This window comes from Tripterygium wilfordii, chromosome 21 (genome assembly GCF_013401445.1).
Source record: "Tripterygium wilfordii isolate XIE 37 chromosome 21, ASM1340144v1, whole genome shotgun sequence".
Taxonomy (NCBI): Eukaryota; Viridiplantae; Streptophyta; class Magnoliopsida; order Celastrales; family Celastraceae; genus Tripterygium; species Tripterygium wilfordii.
Genome location: NC_052252.1, coordinates 3,406,715 through 3,430,550, shown reverse-complemented (window position 1 = coordinate 3,430,550; position 23,836 = coordinate 3,406,715). Strand labels below are relative to the sequence as shown.

General features: G+C 34.9%; 2 protein-coding genes across 4 annotated transcripts; one reads left to right on the top strand and one right to left on the bottom strand.

Annotated features, from left to right (window-relative positions):
* Window positions 1–1,835: 1,835 nt before the first annotated feature.
* LOC119988679 (protein LIGHT-DEPENDENT SHORT HYPOCOTYLS 7-like) lies at window positions 1,836–5,168 on the bottom strand. Its single transcript, XM_038833809.1, has 2 exons — window positions 4,477–5,168; window positions 1,836–2,151 (listed from the first exon to the last, which is right to left on the bottom strand). Exon 1 carries the CDS (start codon window positions 5,037–5,039, stop codon window positions 4,479–4,481), a length of 561 nt encoding a protein of 186 aa, XP_038689737.1. The 5' UTR covers window positions 5,040–5,168; the 3' UTR covers window positions 1,836–2,151; window positions 4,477–4,478.
* A 12,411-nt stretch (window positions 5,169–17,579) lies between these two features.
* LOC119988729 (phosphoenolpyruvate carboxylase, housekeeping isozyme) lies at window positions 17,580–23,509 on the top strand. 3 transcript variants are annotated; one of them, XM_038833884.1, is made up of 11 exons: window positions 17,580–17,717; window positions 18,116–18,310; window positions 18,666–19,057; window positions 19,267–19,351; window positions 19,909–20,131; window positions 20,272–20,375; window positions 20,499–20,586; window positions 21,048–21,202; window positions 21,333–22,331; window positions 22,438–22,824; window positions 22,962–23,509. In XM_038833884.1, exons 2-11 carry the CDS (start codon window positions 18,140–18,142, stop codon window positions 23,256–23,258), a joined length of 2,901 nt encoding a protein of 966 aa, XP_038689812.1. In that variant the 5' UTR covers window positions 17,580–17,717; window positions 18,116–18,139; the 3' UTR covers window positions 23,259–23,509. The 3 variants fall into 3 exon arrangements, with proteins under 3 accessions (XP_038689812.1, XP_038689813.1, XP_038689811.1); XM_038833885.1 differs by having other exon boundaries at window positions 17,645–17,662; XM_038833883.1 differs by having other exon boundaries at window positions 17,700–17,841.
* The last annotated feature ends 327 nt before the right edge of the window (window positions 23,510–23,836 follow it).

The window sequence follows — 23,836 nt, the reverse complement described above, 5'->3', positions numbered from 1 at the left end:
TGTCTGTCGTCGGCGGATTCTTCACAGGTGGATGAGTCGGTTCACCATTGACAATGACAACGAAATCTTGCCAGAGTCAAAGAAATGGGAAGCAAGTTCGCTTTGCCCAAACAAAATTGGTAGGATTAGAGAGCAGAGAAAATGGTTCCAGTAAAGGTTTAATACCCATTATGTAGAGGTTTTCATCATCCTTATGAAATCATCCACATTCACCTCACCATCATCCGTAAAATTCAAAAACACAGACATTATAGCATGCAATTCCTAAATCAGATATGGTGAATTGAAGAGAAAAGGCCAAAAAAAACCCTTGAAAAGGGAAAATCGAAGAGAATACCGGCGCCTCCATTGAAGATGTAAATGAACCAAGGGTTTTGGTGGGAACAAATATCCCTTGTTTGTTCGATACAGACGGAGACTATTACAAACCACTTCCTAACTCAGAAAACCCTCCATTGGAGATGAAGATGAATGGAGGGTTTTGGGTTTTCGTGGCTTTCTGAGGAAGAAGATGAACAGAGCATGAGAAGGGTAGGGACAAATAGGGTGTTATAAGATTACGTTTTTGGCTAGGAATTGGGGTGCGCTTAGTAAGTCGTGGAGTATAAATAGTCCTACTCTTTTTCAATTCCAACATAGTACTCACCCTAACATAACTCCCCCTCTCTTTAATTGTTCCACCCTTAACTCTACTTAATCCTTTATTTTTCAATCCAAACATAGTACTAGGTAAGATTCACATTCCATATCCAATACCTAATTATCAATGAATGCCATATTGAAAGGCTAGCTTTTGCATCATCTAATTGTACTAGCAAGTATATAGCATAAAAGGTACCAAGAAGGAAAAAGAAAAAGAAAATATATATATGTCATATATGAGTGTTGACAAGTATTTTCAAAAAGTGCATACCAAGTTAAAACACTTTTGGAGCAACCCTAGCTATGGAGACACTTGATGACCCTATACCTACTGATCAAGTTCTATGACATCTCACAAAACAAGAGAATTCCATTCTTTTCTTCTAATTGACAAGCCATAAAGAGAGAAGAGAATTAAACGTTACACCTTGTGCAAGTGTATGGAACTAGTCACCACTAGACTACTAAACCATCACAAAGAGATCGAAATGCATGCATATTACCTTGCCTTCGATCAATCTAGCTAGCTAGCTAGAGTGTCTATAATGTGAAAATACATAGCGGTAAGAAAATCCAAGCATGATCATCAAAAGCTCAAACTTGAATTACCGATCATTGCATGAGAGGAAAAATGCAGATTAAAGTAAAGTGATTAGTGTAATTACTAACTACTTACGTACTACAATCAAAGAGAATCCAATGATGGTTGATTATGGTAGAATTGAAGGAACATTGTGAAGATGTGGGACACAATGCATGACTATTTTGTGGGGATAGCAGAACCAAATTATAAAGGGGTTTGTTTAGGAAAACTTAGTGTATTAGGAGAATACTTCTCATTGAAAACGATAAACCGTAAAACAGGGTATTTATACACTGTACAAAAACGTTCGAGCAGGGGTTACACCGCTCAAGTGGTTAAGTACCGAAAATCAACATAAATATGTTCAGAGATGCACCGTTTGAGCAAACTATACTAAACTCGAGTGGATTGGATCTGAATTTACAACAACTAAATATAGATGATCATTCTAACACATATTGTATTATCATATCCTAAATAACTATCTATCGATCCATTAGTAATAAAATTAATTAAAGAGAAAAAAGACCTCTTAAGTGGATATTAATCTAAAATGGAAACATACTAACTAGACAACTGGTATAAATTTCAACACATATAGAGATGAAAATCATGAAATAGAGTGATTATATATATGTATATATATATGATTATGAATCATATATATATTTCAAAATACAATATATGCTAACTAATTTAATTATCTAAATTACCAAGAAAGCATTATAGATGAAAAAGGAACTCACCATCTTCAAAGCCCAGCTGCGTTTTATCTTGACAAACTTTTGAAATGTATTTTTCTCATAAATAGCAAATTAATATAGTCGTGCTAGATCTATAAAGCCTGAAAGATCGATCATCGATTTCTAGCAAGATCGATCGATCTGTCAAACATACACTCTGACATCTTGAAGGTTTTAAGAGGCCTGCAAATAATGTCATAAATGAAGTTAGATTTAGAACATATGTCAATGCAAATTCGGTTTAAAGAAAAAGTAAGATTTGGGAACTATTACAAATTTACAAGCACTAATATACTTTTTTTTTTTTTTATAACCAATAATTCTCCTGCTAGCTCGTGCAGGAAGAATGAGGCTGAAACCCACAAAAAATTAACTCCACAAGGTCTTGCATGGGCCTTTGGCTCATGCAAGGAAATAACGTCAAAACTGTTGGGCATGGAAGTTGAAATTTCGACTTCTATCCCACATTTACAAAGAATTACCACAATTAACTTCTCCACTCCAACCAAAACTTCTTTTGTTAGATACGTACTGATATCCAACATTGTTGAAATTCTTTTATATATACAATATGATCCTTTTGCTGGTTAAATGCATAAATATGTCCTCTTTGTTTGTCTACCGCTGCTTCTAACTTAGACACAAGTTGAATATATCTTTCAACTGAAGAATAAAGAGAGTGTGTAACCAAACACTCCCTAATGCAGTACAATTAAAAGGTAAAATATGTGTGTATCAGTGTGTTTGGATCCTAGCTAGCTAGCTAATATTTAATGGGAAAAAGTATTCCCACCCCCCTAAATTGATTATCCCACCCCTCAATCATTGATTGTTAAAACTACATTGTACTTAGAAACAATCAAGTGACCCATATCTGAGTGTCAATTTATTGATTATCTAAACCACTGAATCATAATAAGTGACATTGACACCCAGATATGGGTCACTTGATTACTTCTAAGTACAATGTGGTTTTACACGTTCTTAGCTATAAACAATGCTTAATATTTTTGCCTCTGTGTTCTATACCTCCACCTCAACATGAACGTATTACTATAACAATAGGATTTGTGAATGGTAATCACTTCGTTCAATTGGCATTGACAGATGGTTATCTGATGCCTCCTATTATGATTCAGTGGTTTAGATATAAGTATGATCATGCAAAAGAATGGGTCACTCCGTATAGAGAACAATTTACAACATACATTAAATGTACCCGTCAATGTATTGATGTGATGTACTAAGTTTGCTTTATTTAATTGATATGAGTGAGAAAACCAATAAGGGGCAGGAAAACTAATTTTTGGAATGAGAATCAAATGTCAAATCACACGCAATTCAAAATATAATCAAATATCAAATCATATATAAAATAATAATAATAATAAATTAAAATCAATTATTATGGGTGGGATAACCAATTTAGGAGATGTGAATATTTTTTCCCATATTTAATTGGATGCCATTATCATCAAATCTATAAAGAAGACAAAAAACAAATCTGATTCAGGTACTAGGAGTCTAGGAGTGGTCATATATAGATCCAGCATTGCCAAGAAAAAGGATATTAATTAATTAACATAATAATGACAATTTTAAAATCAAAAGAGACAGACAAAAAAGAGAAAAAGAAACATTACAATCAAATTGGATATATCACCAGAGACAACGCAGCTAACATCATGTAATCATTATTAATATGTATAATACATACACACACACACATATATATTGGCACATTTATATAAGACATACTTAGAAATACATAGCTAATGAGTAATCAAACAAAACCATCCACAACCCAACTGGTTAATTAATCAGTGTTCTGATGAGATCTTCAAATTATGATATATATATATATATATATGTGCATATACAACAGAATGTACTAAATGTATTTAACTAATGTTCAGATGTACTTATTGTTTATTCCATTTTATACATGTTCAGTAATCAGATGTTATATATATATATATATACACACGCACATATATATATACATAAACCATTTTTGGGGGCATAAGATAGTACACAAACACACAAAAGAAAGGATTTGTGATTTTGCATAAGAGATATTAAGAGAGTGAATCATTAATCTTAATTTACAGTGAAATAGAACACAATGAATAGTACCACCTATGTTAGTAGTTAAAAGGTGTTAAGAAAAAGTCCTTAACACCAATATGAAAATTAGGGTTTTGAATCCCATAGTAGTCTAGGGTTTATATATATATGTATATATAGATGTGTGTGTGTGTAGAATTCGTAAGTTGTGTACATCTATTGTGTAATAACTTATATAGATCTAATATTTCCCTTTAATATATAGCATAATTTTTCCCCCTATATGGCTATATGAGTATGCCTATGAGAGTCTGTTAATGCTAAATTATTGAATCAAATTAAATATAAATTGAATTCATTAATGATCAACTACCTTCTGTAATGACACAACCACTAGATCTAGCTAATCACACAATAAAAGAAGAAAAAAAAATTAATTACCATTACTGCATGGCAAAGTTTGAGCTCCCTTCTTCACTACCCTTGATAGGATTCCTTTTCTTCTTCTTCTTCTTATAAGGAATCCCTCTAGCCTTAGCTTGAGAATCCCTAACCTCTTTCAAATACACCTTAATAGCGCCACTAGCGAACGGATTAGTCTCCGGTGATCCCCCGTTTTCTTCGTAAGCTGCCCTAAGCCGACCGATTAGGGCATCAAGGCTACCCCAAGCTTGCTTAAGAGGGCAAGTGCAAGGTCCTTGTGGATCAGGCTGACCAAAAAATATACACCTTTGTAAGTGCACCTTAGTCTTGCCAAATTGATCGAGGTACCGGAGAAATTCGAGCACGTTGTTGGAGCTACACTGCGATAGAGCCACCGGAGGCCGATGATTCCTCAAGTATTGACCAAAAGTGTTCCAATCTCTCCTCTTTTGTGACTCATACCGGCTTAAAGCAGGTGGGTTTTGGTTACTATGATCCATATTAGCACTACTAGGAATAGTACTTGATCTTGATGAACCTTGTGCTGTTTCTTTTCCTTTGTTAATACTACTAGACATCATAGTAATTTTCTCGAGAAAGAGAGGAGAGGAGAAGAATCTTTTGGGGATGAAGGAAGGAGAGAAAATTTTCAGAAGAGTAAAAAACTTGAGAGAGAGGAGGGGGTATCAAATAATGGTGACCAATGAAGAGACATGATATGGGTCCTATGAAATGAAAGTGCTTTAGCTACTACTACCTCCTTTTTCTTCCATTGACATTATTAGTTTTTTTAATGGCACTATTAGCAATAAATAATAGTTTATTTTAATTATTTTTTCAATATATGTATTATTGTGTTTCCATCATCTAAGAAATCATTATCAGTAGTGCTAGGTAGCCCATATAGTGATAACTCATGGGAGCTCAAGTCTCTTAAACGAAATTTTAAAACATTTTAACTCTCAAAATACATGTTAGATTTTTTAAAAAATTACATATTCATAATCAATGCATAAACCTCTTTCTAACAAGATCCATTGTCGATAAGTTTTATCTGTAAAATCTTAATTCCATTATTTATTTTCAATGGAATTTCAAATTCATTGTTTTTTCAATGGAATTTCAATAAAAAAATGAATTCAGAACTAAAACAATGAATTATGGACTGTGTTTTAAAAAGAGATAGGGACTATTTGCACCCCCGAGTTAACTAAGTACACCCCAAAAACTCAAAAAAAAAAACACTCAATCTAACAACAACTCAGTTGACCCTACCAAATTCTCCTTCTCCTTATTCCCTTACGAGCAGTAACACCATCACCACCTCTTTCCTGGTTCACCATCACCATCACCACCTCTTTCCTAGTTCACCATTACCACCTCTTTCCTGATTCAAGACACCATAACCATTGGAGTGAAGGCTCTTAGATCGTGAGGGAACACTTTGATCACTTAGATCCCATAAATTTAAGGTTTGGTTCCATCTCTTTTCGTCACCTTCGATGAAGATATGAACTCATTTGTAATTGAAACCACAAGAGGTCTATGAGATGGTAGGAGACATGGTGGTGGTGGGTTGGGAAGACAGATCGCTTGATGGACCTCTTCTTAATCGATTTGATTACGAAAAAGAGCTGATCTACAAAATGGGTATTCTTGCATTTGTTCTTCTTTTTGTTGATCTACAAAAGAAGAAGAGGTGCAATGTTGATGATGATTTGCTAAATCCATCGTGGCGACAGAGGCTATGTTTAGAGGCTAAGTTTTGATGAAGGGTTAAGGGATAGAGTGATGGCTCTTTTGGAGGAGATGAGGTTAGGGTTAGGGTTTGATGAAGAAGAAGACTTATTTTGTTTTTTCATTTTTTAATTTTCTTTAATCTCAGACATTGGTGAGATCCAACGGTTGAGATTATGGGGTGTGATTTGTAAAATTTGATAAAACACAAATTGGGGTATACTCCTAAATGTTACGTTTTTGGCTGGGGTTTATTTAGAATATGGTGCACTTAGTTAAGTAAGGGGTGCAAATAGTCTTCATCTTAAAAAACAATGAAATTTATATTAAAACAATAAATTTTGGACAATGAATTTTAGGATAAAATAGTGAAATAAAGCTATCAATTGATTAAATCAATGGAATAAACTTGTTAGGCTCCCATGGACTACCAAACTGATGGGCTACATGTCATTTTTGAATCATTATTGAGTGTATTAATATAGCCTAATTAGCCCAATTGTTTTTGTACTATGGTCACCATGTACGGTTTACAAATTAAAAAAAAAACCCTAATTAGGAAGTTTTTAGGGGTTGGTTGTACGAATAGGTACAACTTTAGGAAACAAAGTGTTAAGTGTCCGACCTTATTACTTGGTGCCCCTAGCTTATAAGTACATATAGGCCTTTGTGGTCTTACCTAACCTAGCTAGAAAAGAAAGGGCCGGGCCAGCTCGAAACGGTGTGGCCCATGATACTATGCAAAGGCCTATGTGGTCTTACTCTTACATAAAAAATAAAAAAAAGAAGACTTTGTATTGATTGGAATTGAGAGCTAGGAGTAAAATATGGTATCGGAGTAAAGACTCGGTCCATTTGGACGTGGCTCTATCTGTCTATTAGTTGGCTATGGTATAACCCAACCCATAAGTATGGAGGAGTGTCAAAACTAATATGTCCCAACGGATTGTAACAACCCAAGCGTTGTATAATTAGTAAAAACCTTACAACTCTCACACAAGAACACATTTTCTGAGTTTAAGAATCAACGGCGATGACCTATGAAAAAAAAATCTGTGCAGACCCATGGTTTAGAACGGACAATATTTTTGTGTTTGGGCTTTATTTCCAACAAGAATCTATTCGTAATCATTCTCTCACATCCATTTCTGAGCCTTCCTTTCTCCTCTAGAGTAGCCAAGATGGGCTGGAAGGGAAAGAAGGATCACAACAATCGACGTAATTGATTTAACAATATTCTGTGGATCGATTTACAATTGCAGGGATGGGTTCGTTGATGGTTAGAGAAAGCAGAAAGAGAAAGGCGGATATACTTCAAATCAAAGTGGATTGCGATGTATCATTAATTTGGCCTTTAGATAAGTTGAAAGGACTAGGTTTAAGAAAGAGGACGGACTGCTATTTTCAAGAAATAGCAGCATATCTCAATCCATGTAAGAACAGAAAAAGTTGTAGAAAATACTCAAATCAATTTCTTTAATTTGTAGGAGTTAATGATATATGAACCTAAACCTAGAAAGTGTTCATCAAGTTCATGGAATCCCAATCCATGTAAAAATAGAAAAAGTTGTACAAAATACTCAAATCAATTTCTTTGTAGGAGTCAATGATATATGAACCTAAACCTAGAAAGCGTTCATTCCATGAGACCAATGAGAAAGTGATTCGGTTGATAATTGATTAGGTTAAACGTATATGTGTTTAAGATTCGATTTCAATAAAAAACATATTTTACGGTGATATTTAAAAGAAAAATTAAGTTCATTCCATGAGAGCATTACATTTTCAAATACTAGAAAATGAAATGCAGTGATAGAAAGCCATACATCTGAATAAATTGATTTGACTTTTATAGGTGGAGGCGGCATAGAAATTAACGATATTCCTGATGAGCTGCTTGACTCTAAAAAGATTATCTACATTGTTAACAAATTATTAATGCTAAATATTTAGGATTAAAGAAACCAATAGCAATCCGAAATGTGTAGCCTTTTGTTGATTAGTGGGGGATTAAACTGTAACCCTAACATAATTAATCTTGATGTGGATGTCACCATCATCAATACTGTTGAAATGCTTTAGTGATCATCCTAGACAATATCTATTCGTACACCAATTTTCCTGACGTTTCTGTCACTTATGTTGTTTATATATATATGCGCGTATGTATGTATAGTGGGGGATCCAAGATTCAAATTCACTGGGAACACAATTAAGATAAGGAGAGCCTGAGAGGGAGAGACAGAAGACATAAAAAGAGAGTGATATTTTGGGGTTATTTATATGGCACGTCGGGCTTAATTTGTTTTGTGGTAAGTTGTCAAGATAAATAATTGTCAAAGAATGGCAATCGTGCTTTCAACTCGCATGTCAAACGAAGTTCTTTGGAGTCAAATCAATGGGTCGAGGGCTCTACAATTGCCTAATGTGTATGTAATGAGGGACTTATGTACCCGAAATTTACCATGTAAGACGAGGTCTAATGTAAGATAGCGTGTTAAATGAGTTACTCATAAATAAAAATAATAAAAAAAGACCTCCCTCCTTAAAATTTCATATACTTAATTCAGAGACATCCATGTCAAATACTATTTTGAGTGCATGCATGGGGTTTTGAACTTCAAATCTTTGAAAAGGATAACTCCACAAATTAGGGCTGCTAATTAAGCCCCAATCAATGCAAATTTCTATATGGAGGTGCTTGACAATAGAAGTAAATTAAAAAGTATTGACACCCAAGATGGTGATTGCTCTAATTCTAGAATAACAATCTTGATACATATCATACATGAAAGGGAAATATTGGAATTTCTTATGCAATAATACAGGATTGTGACAAGTTTTAGTTTAATGAATGAATGTTAATTAGTGGATTCATTTCTCATTGATGTTACATATTGGTCGGCTATGAATCAAAAGTAGTAGTTTTGTCAAAACAGCAGTGTTAATTAATCAATAAGATGGGTGTGACAGGACCTATTAACACTTCATATCGTAAGTGAGACAAACTATAATGTTAACTAGCTAGTTTAGTTGGTCTTTCCAAGTGGGCATCGAAGTGATCAAATGAAGTGAGGCAAAATCAATCCAAACTAAAGTCATTCATGGTGAATGGTTTCCTATGGTGCAGCAACATCAATCAAATTGTGTAGTCCACCTTCAACCTCATAATGGTTTCCCATGGCCCAGTGATAAGGTTATAATAGTGTAATTTATAGATGACAAATTCAATTCCTAAAAACAATCTCACTACATATGAGGATACGATCTATGTATATCCTATCTATTCCCGATTCTGCCTACTACACGAGCCTTGTGCGTGAAAGCTGTCAAGATAAATAATTATCACCATCACAACTGGATTACCCAAAATATGACAGATTGAATCTGAAAAGAACTAGACATATAGAGTATGAATCGCCTTTACTCCCTTCAACCCTAATATGATTTGGGTTTTGTAAGAATAAAATTTTACTCTTTTTTTTTATCTAATTCCATCTCAATAACTCCACATATTACTAATATTTAACAAATTAAATGACATGTTAATAAATGGTATCCACCTCAACAATTTTTAATGGTTAATTGATGGAAGGACAAACGTGAACTGTCAGTTGAAGTCGAGGGGTTCATTTGACACGGAAAAAAAAAAGCTTAAGGGTTGAATTGACTCTTTTTGATAAGGTTAAGAGATTCTGTGATACTTATTCCAAAAGATAACTCTACAAATTAAATTAGGGCTACTAAGCCCCAATAATGCAAATTTCTATATGGAGGTGCTTGACAATAGAAGTAAAAAACGTATTGAAACCCAAGATGGTGATTGCTATAATTCTAGAATGGGAATCTTGATACATGAAGGGGAAATATTGGAATTTCTTATGGAATAATACAGTTTTTTTTGACAAGTTTAGGGTTTATAATGAATGAATGCTAATTAGTGGATTCATTTCTCATTGATGTTACATATTGGTCGGCTATGAATCAAAAGTAGTAGTTTTTTGTCAAAAGAGCAGCAGTACTGTTAATTAATCAATAAGGATGGCCATGAATGGACCTTTTAACAGTGGCATCAATAAGTGAGACAAACCATAATGTTAACTAGTTTAGTTGGTCTTTCGAGTGGCATCGAAGTGATCAAATTAAGTGAGGCAAAATCAATCCAAACTAATGTCATTCATGGTTTAATGGTTTCCTTTGGTGCAGCAACATCAATCAAATTGTTTACTCCACCTTCAACCTCATTATGGTTTCCTTTGGCCCAGTGATATAATTGTAGTAGTGTAACTTATAGATTGCGTGTTTAATTTTTGGAAATAATCTCTCTATATCTGGGGTACATACAATCCATATATATCCTGTTTATTCCTTATTTCACCCACTACAAGAGCTTTGTGCATGAAAGGTCTTTTTTTTATTAAGTGCCGAAATGACCTCTATACTTTCAAAAAAGGTCAAGCAAGTCCATTTATTTTGTTTCGAGCTAAACAAGTTCTTGTACATTGAATTTTGGGCTCAACAAATCCCCTAAATCATTTCCATTATAACGACGCTACATGGCCGTTAAATGCATGAAATATATTTTTCCGATTTTTTTTTTATTATTAATAACGTAAACAACAACAATTAGCTACATAAACACCTAAATGGCTCTAGAAAATAGATCCACAAACACAATCCAAAACGATGAACATTATTTGCACCCCATTTTTTACTAAGTACACCCCACTCTAGTGTATTTTTAAAGGATTAATGAGATGTACTTAATAAAAAACGGGATGCAAATAATGTTCATCTCCAAAAATAACTGTAGAAATATATCATAGAAAAATAACTCCAAAATAGATCGACCATTTTTCAAAAGTATAGCAACCATTTCGATGCTTAACTTTTTTCTTTTTTAATATGGATCACGTATGCCCACTCCACACATGCCAATAATTAAAATTTGAAACCAAATTCATGATCATCTATCCATCCCTTGGTCATCTTAAACATAAATGTTCGACAAACTTTTGTGCCCTCAATTATTTTAAGCATGAAATTATATCAAAACATCATCAAATGGATCCATCTTTTGATATATATGATAAAAAATTATTTCTTTTTGGTGGCAAAATATTATAGTATTTTGTAATCCTAGGATTAATGAAAGTTTTTCCACCTTTATTTATCATCCAAATCCTGAGGAGATTTTTCTACTTATTGGGACTAGGAAATCTAGTCAATTATCATATCAAGTGTGGGGTTTCTCTTAATTGTGTTTTTCTTTTCTTTATGTCCGGTTTAAGTTTTTACCGGTTCAGTGTGGAACTCAAATCAACAATATTATTCGCTTTGAATTTATTGGTTCACCGTTAAAATCCACGTCGATTTGATACCATCAAATCATGTGGTATATATGGATGTTCATGTCCCTACCACATGAAGAGACATTTTTTTTAGGATCAAGTACCATTAAGCTTTGAATTTATTGGTTCACCGTTAAAATCCACGTCGATTTGATACCATCAAATCATGTGGTATATATGGATGTCCATGTCCCTACCACATGAAGAGACATTTTTTTTAGGATCAAGTACCATTAAGTGAGAAACCCCAAGAAAAACAAAGTCGTGTGGACCCGATTTATTCACGGGAATCGATGAACCTAAAGCGAACAATATCTTTGATATGAGTAGGGATGAGATTTTCAACATGGTATCGGAGCATCTACCTATCCATTTGTTGTGTCTGGTATAACTCAGCTCACAAGTGTGATAGAGTGTTAAAATACCACATCGGTTTGATGCCACCAAACCATGTGATATATATGGGGTTAAGTTCAAATTAATAAGTCACTGAAAGATAAGCCAATTTGTAATTAGGTAGCCCAAAGAAAAAAAAATTCAAATTGGGTGACTCAATGTTCTAGATTTAAGCATTTAGGCCGTGTTGGACCAATTCAGATCAATTGATGGTCGAAATTTGCTTATATGTCAATTAACTGCCAACATGGACCTGATGACATGGCATTTTTAAATACGTGTTTTTTCAAATAATTTTGAAAAAAAATTAACAAATAATCAAAAAATGGTGTGGCATATATCAACAAAAAAAGTTTTTTTTTCAAAAAAAAGGGAAATCTGATCCCCTCCTCCCCCTCTCCAACCAAATTCAACAAAACTACTAGAAATTCAAGACCACCAGAAACAAAGTCGAAAATGCCTCCCACTACGACGACCTGAACCGAAACCACATCAATATCTGCCAGACCCACTACCGATGATGTGCTGAGAAAGCGATCTTGAACTCACCATTATTGGAATGAATCATGGGTTTTGTTGAATCTGTAAAGCACCTACATGTTTTATTCAATTAAGGCCACGAATTTAACTCGCCTTGGGAACTTGGTCCTCCGATGCCTTACTTCATGTCTCGATGAGTCTGCAAAAAGAATCTACTTGGTCCGGATCTGAAATATGGTGATGGGGAAGCTGGCAATGGCGAGGTGGTCCGTATCTGGAGAGATTGTGGTACTCTGAAAGGCATGGCTATGGTGGACCTTGGGAGAAAGTAAATGGATATGGTGGCTAGGGAGTGGGTGGTGGCAACGGGGCTGGGAGAAAGACGAGGAGGGACAAAGAGAGAATAATTTGTTTTCTTTTTTATTTTTAAAGTTCATATTTTTTAATTCCACGTGTCATTTTAATTTTATTTAAATTTCGAAAATATTTGTGACACGTCAGAAAATCCCAGCTAACAACTAATCGAAATTGGATCGGGGTAACCTAATTGCTTAGATTTAGAATAATGAGTGACCCAATTTAAAAATTTTATCTTTATGTGACCCAATTGCAAATTGAGTTATCTTTGAGTGATCTATTTAAACTTAACCCGATATATATATGGATGCTCATGTCCTTACCACATTAAAAGGTTTTTTCTTGAATCTAAATATCATTAAGAGAGAAGATCAAAAAGAACAAAATCATGCACACCCGATTTATCCATTGGAATTGATAAATCTAAAGTGGACAATATCTTTAATGTTAGTAGGATTATGATTTTGAACATTGAAGTAAAATAAACATGGGCTTTCCCCGATTGGGCTGACATTTGTGTTTTTTGTCTAATTGGATCTTGTCGAAAACACGTGATGGGCCGTGGGCGTTTCATTTTCTAGATTGTTCCCATTCTCACTAAGCTTTTTTTATTAACGGGCTTATGGTTTGCGCTCCGGATGAATAAGGCCCAATTTACAAAAAAAACATTAACAAAGGCCAGATGAATAAAACATTCAAATAAGACATGGTTAAAAATATTCCATGTCGGGAGATTTGCTCATTAAATTTACTGCATTAATTATATGACCGAACTCAGAAAAATATTATGTCGTGGATTTGATAGCCGAAATCACAATGGATGAGTCCGTCTCAACTTCAATATCTTGCAAACCAGTGTCCATTACAAATATAGTCGAGCATGTAAACAAAAAATTAGTTCTTTCTTTAAGTAATAAACTAAGAAGAGCATTGAAATAAAATAAATTTTCCTTTTAATTTAGATTTATAAGTGAGCTAGCCTGACATACGGTCACCTTGCTGTGTCATTAACATTACTAAAACGCACATCTAAGACGAAATAAAACACATTCAAGTAAAAAAAAAACAAAGAAAAATACTTTCAAGTCAAAAAGATTAAAAATAGAATAAATAAATAATGAAAGATAAAAATGAGGACCAAAACTATAATAAATAAATAATGAAGACATAAAAAAAAATGAGGACATTGGGTGTTTTCATGCACTCAGTTTCCAAAGCTGATAAGTTGTCTTCTCTACCGTTCGATTTCCCAATAATTCAGGCAGCTTATCACACTCTCTGGCTTACAATTTCTCGAATGATATCTCAAGCTCTTTCCTCCTGTTTTTTTTTTTTAAAAAAAAGATGTAAGAATACCATATCGATTGGGTAATGTCATACCATATGATATATAAGTTTGCACAAATCCTTATCACACATAAGAGACATTTTATCTAGTTAAGTGAGTTGTGCTTTGGCCCACTTGTTAATTAAAGAGAAACAAAGTCATGCGGATCTGATGCATCAATTGAAACCGGACAATTCAAAACGAACAATATTTATGATGTGAGTAGGGCTCGAGATTTCAACAAAAGAAGTCAAAATAAAACGATAAAGTTAATTATGTATATTACATAAAAATCAAAATAAAAGACTTTCAAGATTCAACCCAAAAGTCCACTAAAGAAAAATAATTTAGACTTTTGAAAAGCATTACCATTAATTAAGTCTCGAAAACTTCTTTTTTTTTACAAGTATTCTCGAAAACTTTAAAAAAAAATCTTAAAATACAATCAATTGGAATGTAGAGGTGATAAGTTACGGGTCTTGTCCGGTAAACCAATAAGCTATAATATCTCTCCCAATAATTCAGGCGGCTTATCACAAATTTGTTCAGCTAAACGACAAAACCAAGACTTCGAACTTTGAATGACCGAAAGGGTTACAATATTCTCGATGGTATATATAACCGGTGGATTCGGAGCCCTAGAAATAAGACATCCATACAAGGCCCATCATTATCAATCTCCACCGTCCAATTTATAAGAGATGGGCTTCAAGAGAACCACGAGTTGCTCAGATAATACTCATATGAGTGGTATTATTTCATAGAGGTTTCGATTTCGAGCCTCCTCCAGTTCATTCCTTTATATTCAAAAAAAGACAGAGATAGGCTTCAAAATTTACTTTCGTGAGGCAAAAATGCAAGTATAAAAATTCAATTCAAAATTACATTTTAATCCACATAAGTTTTTCTTCTAAATACTCTCAAATACAGTAAAATAACTCATTTTACAGTTTCACATAATAACAAGTCTGATCAACTAAAGCGACTGCAAATTCGAACAATCAGTCAGTTAGTCCGATTATGCTCGTCATCAATAAAATGTTAATTTGATTGTGGCCCCAATTAATCAAGTTATACTCATGTTTGATTATATAACAAATAATTGATATGTGCAACAAGAGCAAACTTCAAATTATCGTAAAAAAAATCTCTAGTAATAGACTAAATATACATAGTGGGCAATTGAAAGTTAATCTTGTGGGCCCTTCATCATAGCCAATCCTATGATTTAAATAGGAAGATGGGCCCCATAAGACGCATGCATTCATGCGCCATTCATATTGTTAGAGCTTAATTACGTCATAACCCATGCATTGGTGTCAATTAAATTATATATGCGCAAAAAGGTCAATTTGATTTATAAAAAAAAAACCCCAGCTGTAAGCCTGTAACCATCCTTGGCTTTGGCTTCATGATTCTTGACTACATTTAATTTAAATATTTGAATGTAAATAATGTTGATATATATATATATATATATATGCATCTATCATACAAGTTGACCTCAAAAATGACACCACCCTCATTTTGTTTTTGTTCGTCTCTTCTTTTAACCTAATCAGGAGTTTGCGGGAGAATTTTTTTGAATTGTTTAAGGATTTAGTAGCAGAATTTTTTTTTCTTTTTTTTTTAAATTGTAGCCATTATCATTTGGGCGTGTAGTGGATAAACCAACGAAACTCACAGAAATAAACTTAGGATTCATCACTTCATCTTATAATGTGGAAGGTTATGAAATTAAGATCTAGGAACCAAATCAATAGCATGGTGGATATCCCTAAACCAATCATGTTCGCAAAAATAGTCCACAAACCAAGCACATTAGGTAAATTCAAGAAAAACTCATGCGTGGGCTTGTCTTTAAAATGAATCGAGTCGTAGTGACAGAACATAACTAGCACAATCTTAATAAATCAGATCGTCTAATCCCATAAACTTGATTACTTAAATTTAGAGTTAGAGATTTCACATCTACGAGACCTAAATTAGTTTAGAGAATTGTGCAAAAGAAAGTCCACAATTAGAATTACCATGAAAAGATAAGCCTAGAAGGCTAGAAGAGTTGAATTAGAATTCTTATCTTAATTATTACAATTACACTTGAATTGAGACAATTAAATTAACTTAATTTTAATAAGGAAAATGATAATGTGTGTCCTTAGGAGTTAGGACACTAGATAAGAATAAAAAAATGTGCATTGAAATATAAAAAAATTAGGTGAGCGAGTGTTCATCACACATGACATAGTGTTAGTGAATCCTTAAGGTACATGTTATCAATAATATATAAGTCCACTCATGTTTAATTGAGAGTTGCCGGCAATGTGTGCATTGCACCACTTAGACCTCAATTATATATTTTAATATTGCATTATTTAACGTATAAATACTTTACTTTTTATTATGATATTTATTCTTAGAAGAATCTAATAGGATTAATAACCTAAAGAGACACTCATAAAAAATAAAAATAAAGAGACATCATTAAGATTCTTTATTCTCTTAATCAATTGTGTAACAACTTACTTATCCATCCCCAACCACAACTTTTTTCTCACACCTACTATAAGATTCCTAATGAATTCCATTAATCTTAACAAAGCACATTGGAGGAATCACAAACTTCTGCATATATTAACCATTTTAAAAGCATGAACCAAATGAAAATATATTCGCAATTAGTTATGTATATCATATACCTATGTAATTAATCTCGATGGGACTTCAAGTGAAAAAAACATGATTATATATCCTATCTTGTTGGTTAATACTTAATCGAAATACCATTCACCCAAATATAACTATTTTCCCCCTAAACGAGACTAAGTAATTGCTCAATGCGTGTGGAAATTAGTCGGGCAAAACCTCATATACTCTTAGTAATAAAATTGAAACTCATAATTAGTAATGTGTTTGTGATGATATAGATGTGATTAAAAATGTGGAAAGGCAATATATATACCATACAAACGTAATTTTTTTGGGGGGTGCGGGTTATTTGCCCTTTATAGGCATTATTTAAAAAATACAAACATAATTTATTGATTATTAATACAAATAATAAATTACTAAATAGGAAATCATATAATTGTGAGTCACCTTTTGAGTAAAATAGGAATTATTATAATTAATTTTCTCTTCTAATTCTATCATGTTTTGAAATTTGAACAATCCCCGGATTTTTATCTTCTTCCTCCTAATTATTCTCTTTTATTTCCTTATTATTATCATAATATATTAAGAACTAATCCGATTAAAATATAATATATTTGAAAAGATCATCCTCATAATATCATCGTTAATTTAGGAAAGAATTTGGTCATTTTCAGACAAGGAAAAGATAAAAAAGAGATACAAATCAAATCAAACTAAAAAAAAGTCATAAAATTAAAAAAAAGAAAAGCATCCTCCAAAGCATATTCCATTAGTTTAATCTTGCGTAGCTGAACTTCAGACCAAAAAGGAGAAGTTCCTATTCCCATCACAGGTTTTACTCTTCAGTTCACTATTCAAGTTTGGCATCCTAATGAAGAAGAAGTACTGACACAGACATAAAGTGGGTAGATTCATCATACATTGAGAGAGACAGAAATTTATACATATAAAGAAAGGTCAATTTGTATACTCTGTTTTCTTCTCTCCTATAAAGAAGTGTCCTTTGTGCACTAGTTTGGATCACCAAGGCCTTCGCTTTTTCTCTTCCTTTTCTCCGAATCTCAGACACCCAATTTTCAGGTTCTCATTGTCTACGACTCTGTTTAATCTGCATATGGGAATCACGAATCGCTGTTACTCCCCCCACACACAGACACACATACTCTGTTCACTCTAAAGTTTTTGTTTTTGTGTGTAATTTATAAAGCATTGTTTACGCGTCTCTTATCCATCACATCCTCGAATTTGTGTTTGTTTTGGTTTTGATTTGATTCTATCTAGTTGCTTTAGATTTTGTGGGTCCTTTTGGGGTTGGATTTGAATTCAAAGGGTCTTGTTTGGTTTTTGATTTTAGGAGAAGCTTCAGAGAGTGTGAAGAATGGCCGCGAATCGGAATCTGGAGAAGCTGGCATCGATTGATGCACAGCTACGGCTCTTGGTTCCTGGAAAAGTGAGCGAAGATGACAAATTGGTGGAATATGATGCTTTGCTTTTGGATCGGTTTCTTGATATCCTCCAGGACTTGCACGGCGAAGATCTCAAGGAAACGGTGTGCTGTCAAATTTTGGCTTCTCTTGTTCTTAATTTTTACCAATTTTTGGTCTAATATATACTGGAATTTGATTTGATAAATCCGTTGAATAATTAGTATGTACAGTGGTCAGAGTGGAAGAGTTGTTGTGACTGAAAACTCAATTAAGTCTGTATTTTGGGGGGTCTAAGATAGTTACAGTTCATTATCAGGTTCTTGTTAAGTGTTTTTGATTTAATATTGTGGGATTTGAATTTGACTTCTTTTTCTTTTGCCACTTGATTTACTTATATCTAAAAATTGGTCTGAGACATGAGCATGTAGTCGTCTTTGTTTTTTCGGCTGCGCTAATTGGTCATGTTGAATTTGTTAGGTTCAAGAGTTTTATGAGCTTTCTGCTGAGTATGAAGGTAAGCATGATCCAAAGAAGCTTGAGGAGCTTGGGAGTGTCATTACCAGTCTGGATCCTGGTGACTCAATTGTCATTGCTAAATCTTTCGCACACATGCTTAACTTGGCAAACTTGGCCGAGGAGGTTCAGATTGCTTACCGCAGAAGGATCAAGTTGAAGAAGGGTGACTTTGCTGATGAGAATTCTGCAATTACTGAATCGGACATTGAAGAAACTTTGAAGAGGCTTGTGGTCGAACTGAAGAAGTCTCCTGAGGAAGTTTTTGATGCTCTGAAGAATCAGACTGTGGATCTGGTGTTTACTGCTCACCCTACTCAATCAATCCGTAGATCTTTGCTTCAGAAACATGCAAGGTTTGTTCAACTTCTATTATTTTGAGACTAGTTTAGATGTCACCCAACGTTGACAAAATGGAAAAAGAAAGAGATTCTATTGTGTCTCTTAGCTACAATGAGCTTCTAGTTCAAGTTGAAATGTGTCGATTCCCTTTACTTGAGTTGATGAGGCTATTTTAGGAGGTTTTTTGTGACGTTGATTTTCCCTTTTTTTCCCTTTCGTTCAGGATAAGGAATTGTCTAACCCAATTGTATGCAAAAGACATTACCCCAGATGATAAGCAGGAGCTTGATGAAGCTCTACAAAGAGAGGTAGTTCTTGCCCCCTTATGCTAGAGATCTAACTTTCCGTTTCAACCAAAATGAAAAATGTGTTGCACATGCGTCTTTAATCGTGCTATTCTATAGGTATAAATTGTAGTTGTATTATATCCTGATATAGTAAACATGCATTGTGTAAGAATTCTGAAGTTTATCTGTGGTGAGTTTAGTATAGTAACCATGCATATTGTAGATCGTCTCAATTTGGTATAAGGTATACATTTTGACTTTAAGGTATACATTTGACTTGATGTGTGAGACGCTACCTCTACAATAAGAAGATGGCAGGAGTACTTTTCATTTGTTTGTTGCATACTGTGTTTCAAAACCTACGACGGGGTCGAATTTTCTGGATCTCCATCGTTTCAATTTTTTTGGGTGGAACTCAGGTTCTTTTTTTGTAGATTGAAAGAGTTTGATTTATGTGACATTAGTTTTGCCTAATCAAATTTGAACAGAATTTGTAACGACCTTCCTTTTTTTTTTGTTGCAACAGCAGCAATACTAATTTGGTATTTTTTTTCTTAAATAATCTCGCTTTGATGTAGATTCAAGCTGCATTTCGAACAGATGAGATTCGAAGAACCCCTCCTACTCCACAAGATGAGATGAGGGCAGGAATGAGCTATTTCCATGAGACAATTTGGAAGGGTGTCCCTAAATTCTTGCGCCGTGTTGATACAGCTTTGAAGAACATAGGGATTAATGAGCGTGTACCTTATAATGCTCCCCTTATTCAATTTTCTTCTTGGATGGGTGGTGATCGTGATGGTATGATCTGTAGTCTTGATAAAACATGTTTTACTTTCCATTTTTTTTTTTTTTTTTGTCTTTTATAGCCATGAGTAAAAGAACTTGTAATTATGTCACTGCTCCCTCTCTAATCATAATGTTGTTGCTATGAAATCCAGGTAATCCAAGGGTCACTCCTGAAGTCACTAGGGATGTTTGTTTATTGGCTAGAATGATGGCTGCTAATTTATATTACTCCCAAATCGAAGATCTGATGTTCGAGGTGTAACATCACTTCTCTTTCTTCTTATTTTTTGCTAAGGAGTTGTACAAGTCTTTGCATGAATTATGTTTCATTCGAAATTTTGACATTGTGTTAATATCTTTTTTTGTGTTCTCTTGGCAGTTGTCCATGTGGCGTTGCAGTGACGAGCTTCGTGTCCGTGCTGAAATGCTCCAGCAGAACTCAAAGCGAGATGCAAAGCACTACATAGGTAAAGCTTGAATTTATGACGAGAATTCATTCCCTTATGTGCGATATGTTTCAATCAACGCATTACCTATTTGAGGAGATAAAATGTCAAAGAGTTCTTTCAATGTGCATTCATGAGATAATGAGGAGTATATTCACATATTCTAAAGTTGCTTGAGTGACACCAGTAAAGCTTTTATATTTTATTTTTTTATAAAATGTTGGAGGTTGTATTACTCATTCAGGCTGTAATTTTTTCCACCCTTATCCACATTTTTAGCCTTCCTGTGTGAGTTAACATGTGCACACCATCTTTTGACGTTTTAATGTTCATATATGCATAATAATGACAATAAAAGATAATTGAATCTAACTAATGATTTGCTACAGAACATAATTGGCAAATTAAGAAATTCAATAACTCTACTACTTATGAGATGGTTAGTTAATCTAATTGGTATTATTGGAATGACTTATATGCAGAATTTTGGAAGCAAGTTCCTCCAAGCGAACCTTACCGCGTGATTCTTGGTGATTTGAGGGATAAGCTATATGAAACACGTGAACGTTCTCGTCATTTACTAGCTCATGGCTACTCTGACATCCCAGAAGAGACAACTTTAATAAATGTTGAGCAGGTACCCATTTTAGTTTTGATATATACTTTTTAAAAATCTTAGGAATGAATAACGTGATGTTTTATTTATCTCTGCCTTAACCTCGCTTTGAATCTATTAATATTGACTTTTAAAAATATTTTTTTGGTAGTTCTTGGAACCTCTTGAACTCTGTTATAGATCACTTTGTGCTTGTGGTGATCGGTCAATTGCTGATGGAAGTCTTCTTGATTTCTTGAGGCAAGTCTCTACGTTTGGATTGTCACTTGTGAGACTTGATATTAGACAAGAGTCAGACCGTCACACTGATGTCATGGATGCTATCACAAAGCACTTGGACATTGGTTCTTATCGGGACTGGTCCGAAGAAAAGCGGCAGGAATGGCTTTTGTCCGAACTCAGTGGCAAGCGCCCGTTGTTTGGCCCTGATCTTCCGAAAACTGAAGAAATTTCTGATGTATTGGACACCTTTCATGTCATAGCAGAACTACCATCTGATAATTTTGGTGCGTACATCATCTCAATGGCTACTGCACCTTCTGATGTGCTTGCGGTGGAGCTCCTGCAACGGGAATGCCATGTGAAGCAACCATTAAGAGTTGTTCCACTGTTTGAGAAGCTTGCAGATTTGGAAGCTGCTCCTGCTGCCTTATCTCGGCTGTTCTCAATAGATTGGTACAGAAATCGGATCAATGGAAAGCAAGAAGTCATGATTGGGTACTCAGATTCCGGTAAAGATGCTGGACGATTCTCTGCTGCTTGGCAGTTATATAAGGCACAGGAGGAGCTTATAAAGGTTGCTAAACAATACGGTGTTAAGCTAACCATGTTCCATGGTCGTGGTGGAACTGTTGGCAGAGGAGGTGGTCCCACTCATCTTGCTATCTTATCTCAGCCACCAGACACTATTCATGGATCACTGCGTGTCACTGTTCAAGGTGAAGTTATTGAGCAATCCTTTGGAGAGGAGCACTTGTGCTTCAGAACACTTCAGCGTTTCACAGCTGCCACGCTTGAGCATGGTATGCATCCCCCAGTTTCACCAAAACCAGAATGGCGTGCATTGATGGATGAGATGGCTGTTATTGCCACAGAGGAGTACCGCTCTATTGTTTTTAATGAGCCACGATTTGTCGAGTATTTCCGCCTTGTAAGTAAAACCATGCATCCTATGCTTGCCATTGATGTAATTTTGAACTTATGGAAGGCTGACTTTTTTTCTTTTATTAATGATACGGTTTTGCTGGTGATTTTAGGCCACACCAGAGTTGGAGTATGGAAGGATGAACATTGGAAGTCGTCCTTCAAAGCGCAAGCCAAGTGGTGGTATTGAATCTCTTCGTGCAATCCCATGGATTTTCGCTTGGACGCAGACAAGATTTCATCTCCCAGTGTGGTTAGGTTTTGGAGCAGCATTTAAGTTTATCATTCAGAAGGATATTAGGAATCTTCATATGATGCAAGAGATGTACAATTCATGGCCTTTCTTTAGGGTCACCATCGATCTAGTTGAAATGGTTTTCGCCAAGGGAGACCCCGGTATAGCTGCCTTGTACGACAAGCTCCTTGTTTCCGAAGACCTTTGGGTATTTGGGGAGAAGTTGAGGTCCAACTATGAAGAAACCAAGAGCCTTCTCCTCCAGGTAAATTCAACACCCCGAGAGACCCAGGAAATTTTTCTGCTAAGATAATGCCTTGTTTTTGTCTGTTGTTGCTCTTACAATTTTCTTGCAGACGGATTTTGGAGTTGAATAACTAATTCTGCTCGCTCGTTTCTTAGGTTGCTGGACACAGAGATCTTCTTGAAGGAGACCCCTACTTGAAACAAAGACTCAGGCTTCGTGATTCATACATCACAACCCTCAACGTTTGCCAGGCCTACACTCTAAAACGTATCCGCGATCCAAACTACCATGTGAAGGTTCGTCCTCATATCTCCAGGGACATCATGGAATCAAGCAAACCTGCGGATGAACTTGTGAAGCTGAATCCAATGAGCGATTACGCCCCCGGTTTGGAGGACACCCTAATCTTAACCATGAAGGGTGTTGCTGCTGGCCTGCAGAACACCGGTTAAAAAAAGGGTATCCTCTTTGCGGAACCCTCTCCTTTTGTTTCTATCTATGGATAGGTTTTCACTGAATAAACTTCCCTACTGACTAATGTAAACCGAATGTAGTTGTGGTTTAAAACATTCGGTTAAAGGCGAATTTTTTTTTGCCACCTTGGTCAGCTTGTACGACCTAAAAGACAGACCAGCATTGCTGGTTGTTGCCACAAATGAACGAAACTATCAAGAATTCTGCTTGTTTTGCTTTCTTACAAATACATTGTTGTGTTGCATTTGAGTGATTATATTATTTGTTGATCTTGCGGCGCAACGAATCTGAATGACAAAACAAGGACCGATTTAACGTCGAGGGGGGGGGGGGGGGTGGGGGGGGGGGTGGGGGGGGGGGTGTTGCATTGCTAGTATCATTACCCTCCAATTTTCTTCTTTACTCTAGCTTCAGCTTCAGATTAATCCCCATTAAATGCCGTGGGTGCTCTTTCAAAAGGCCTTTGTGTTCTTCATGGAATCATTATGCATTTTTATTTTTGTGGGTTTTGTTTCCATCGGCATCAGCTCAAAACTCCGGGACTGCAAACTTCTAC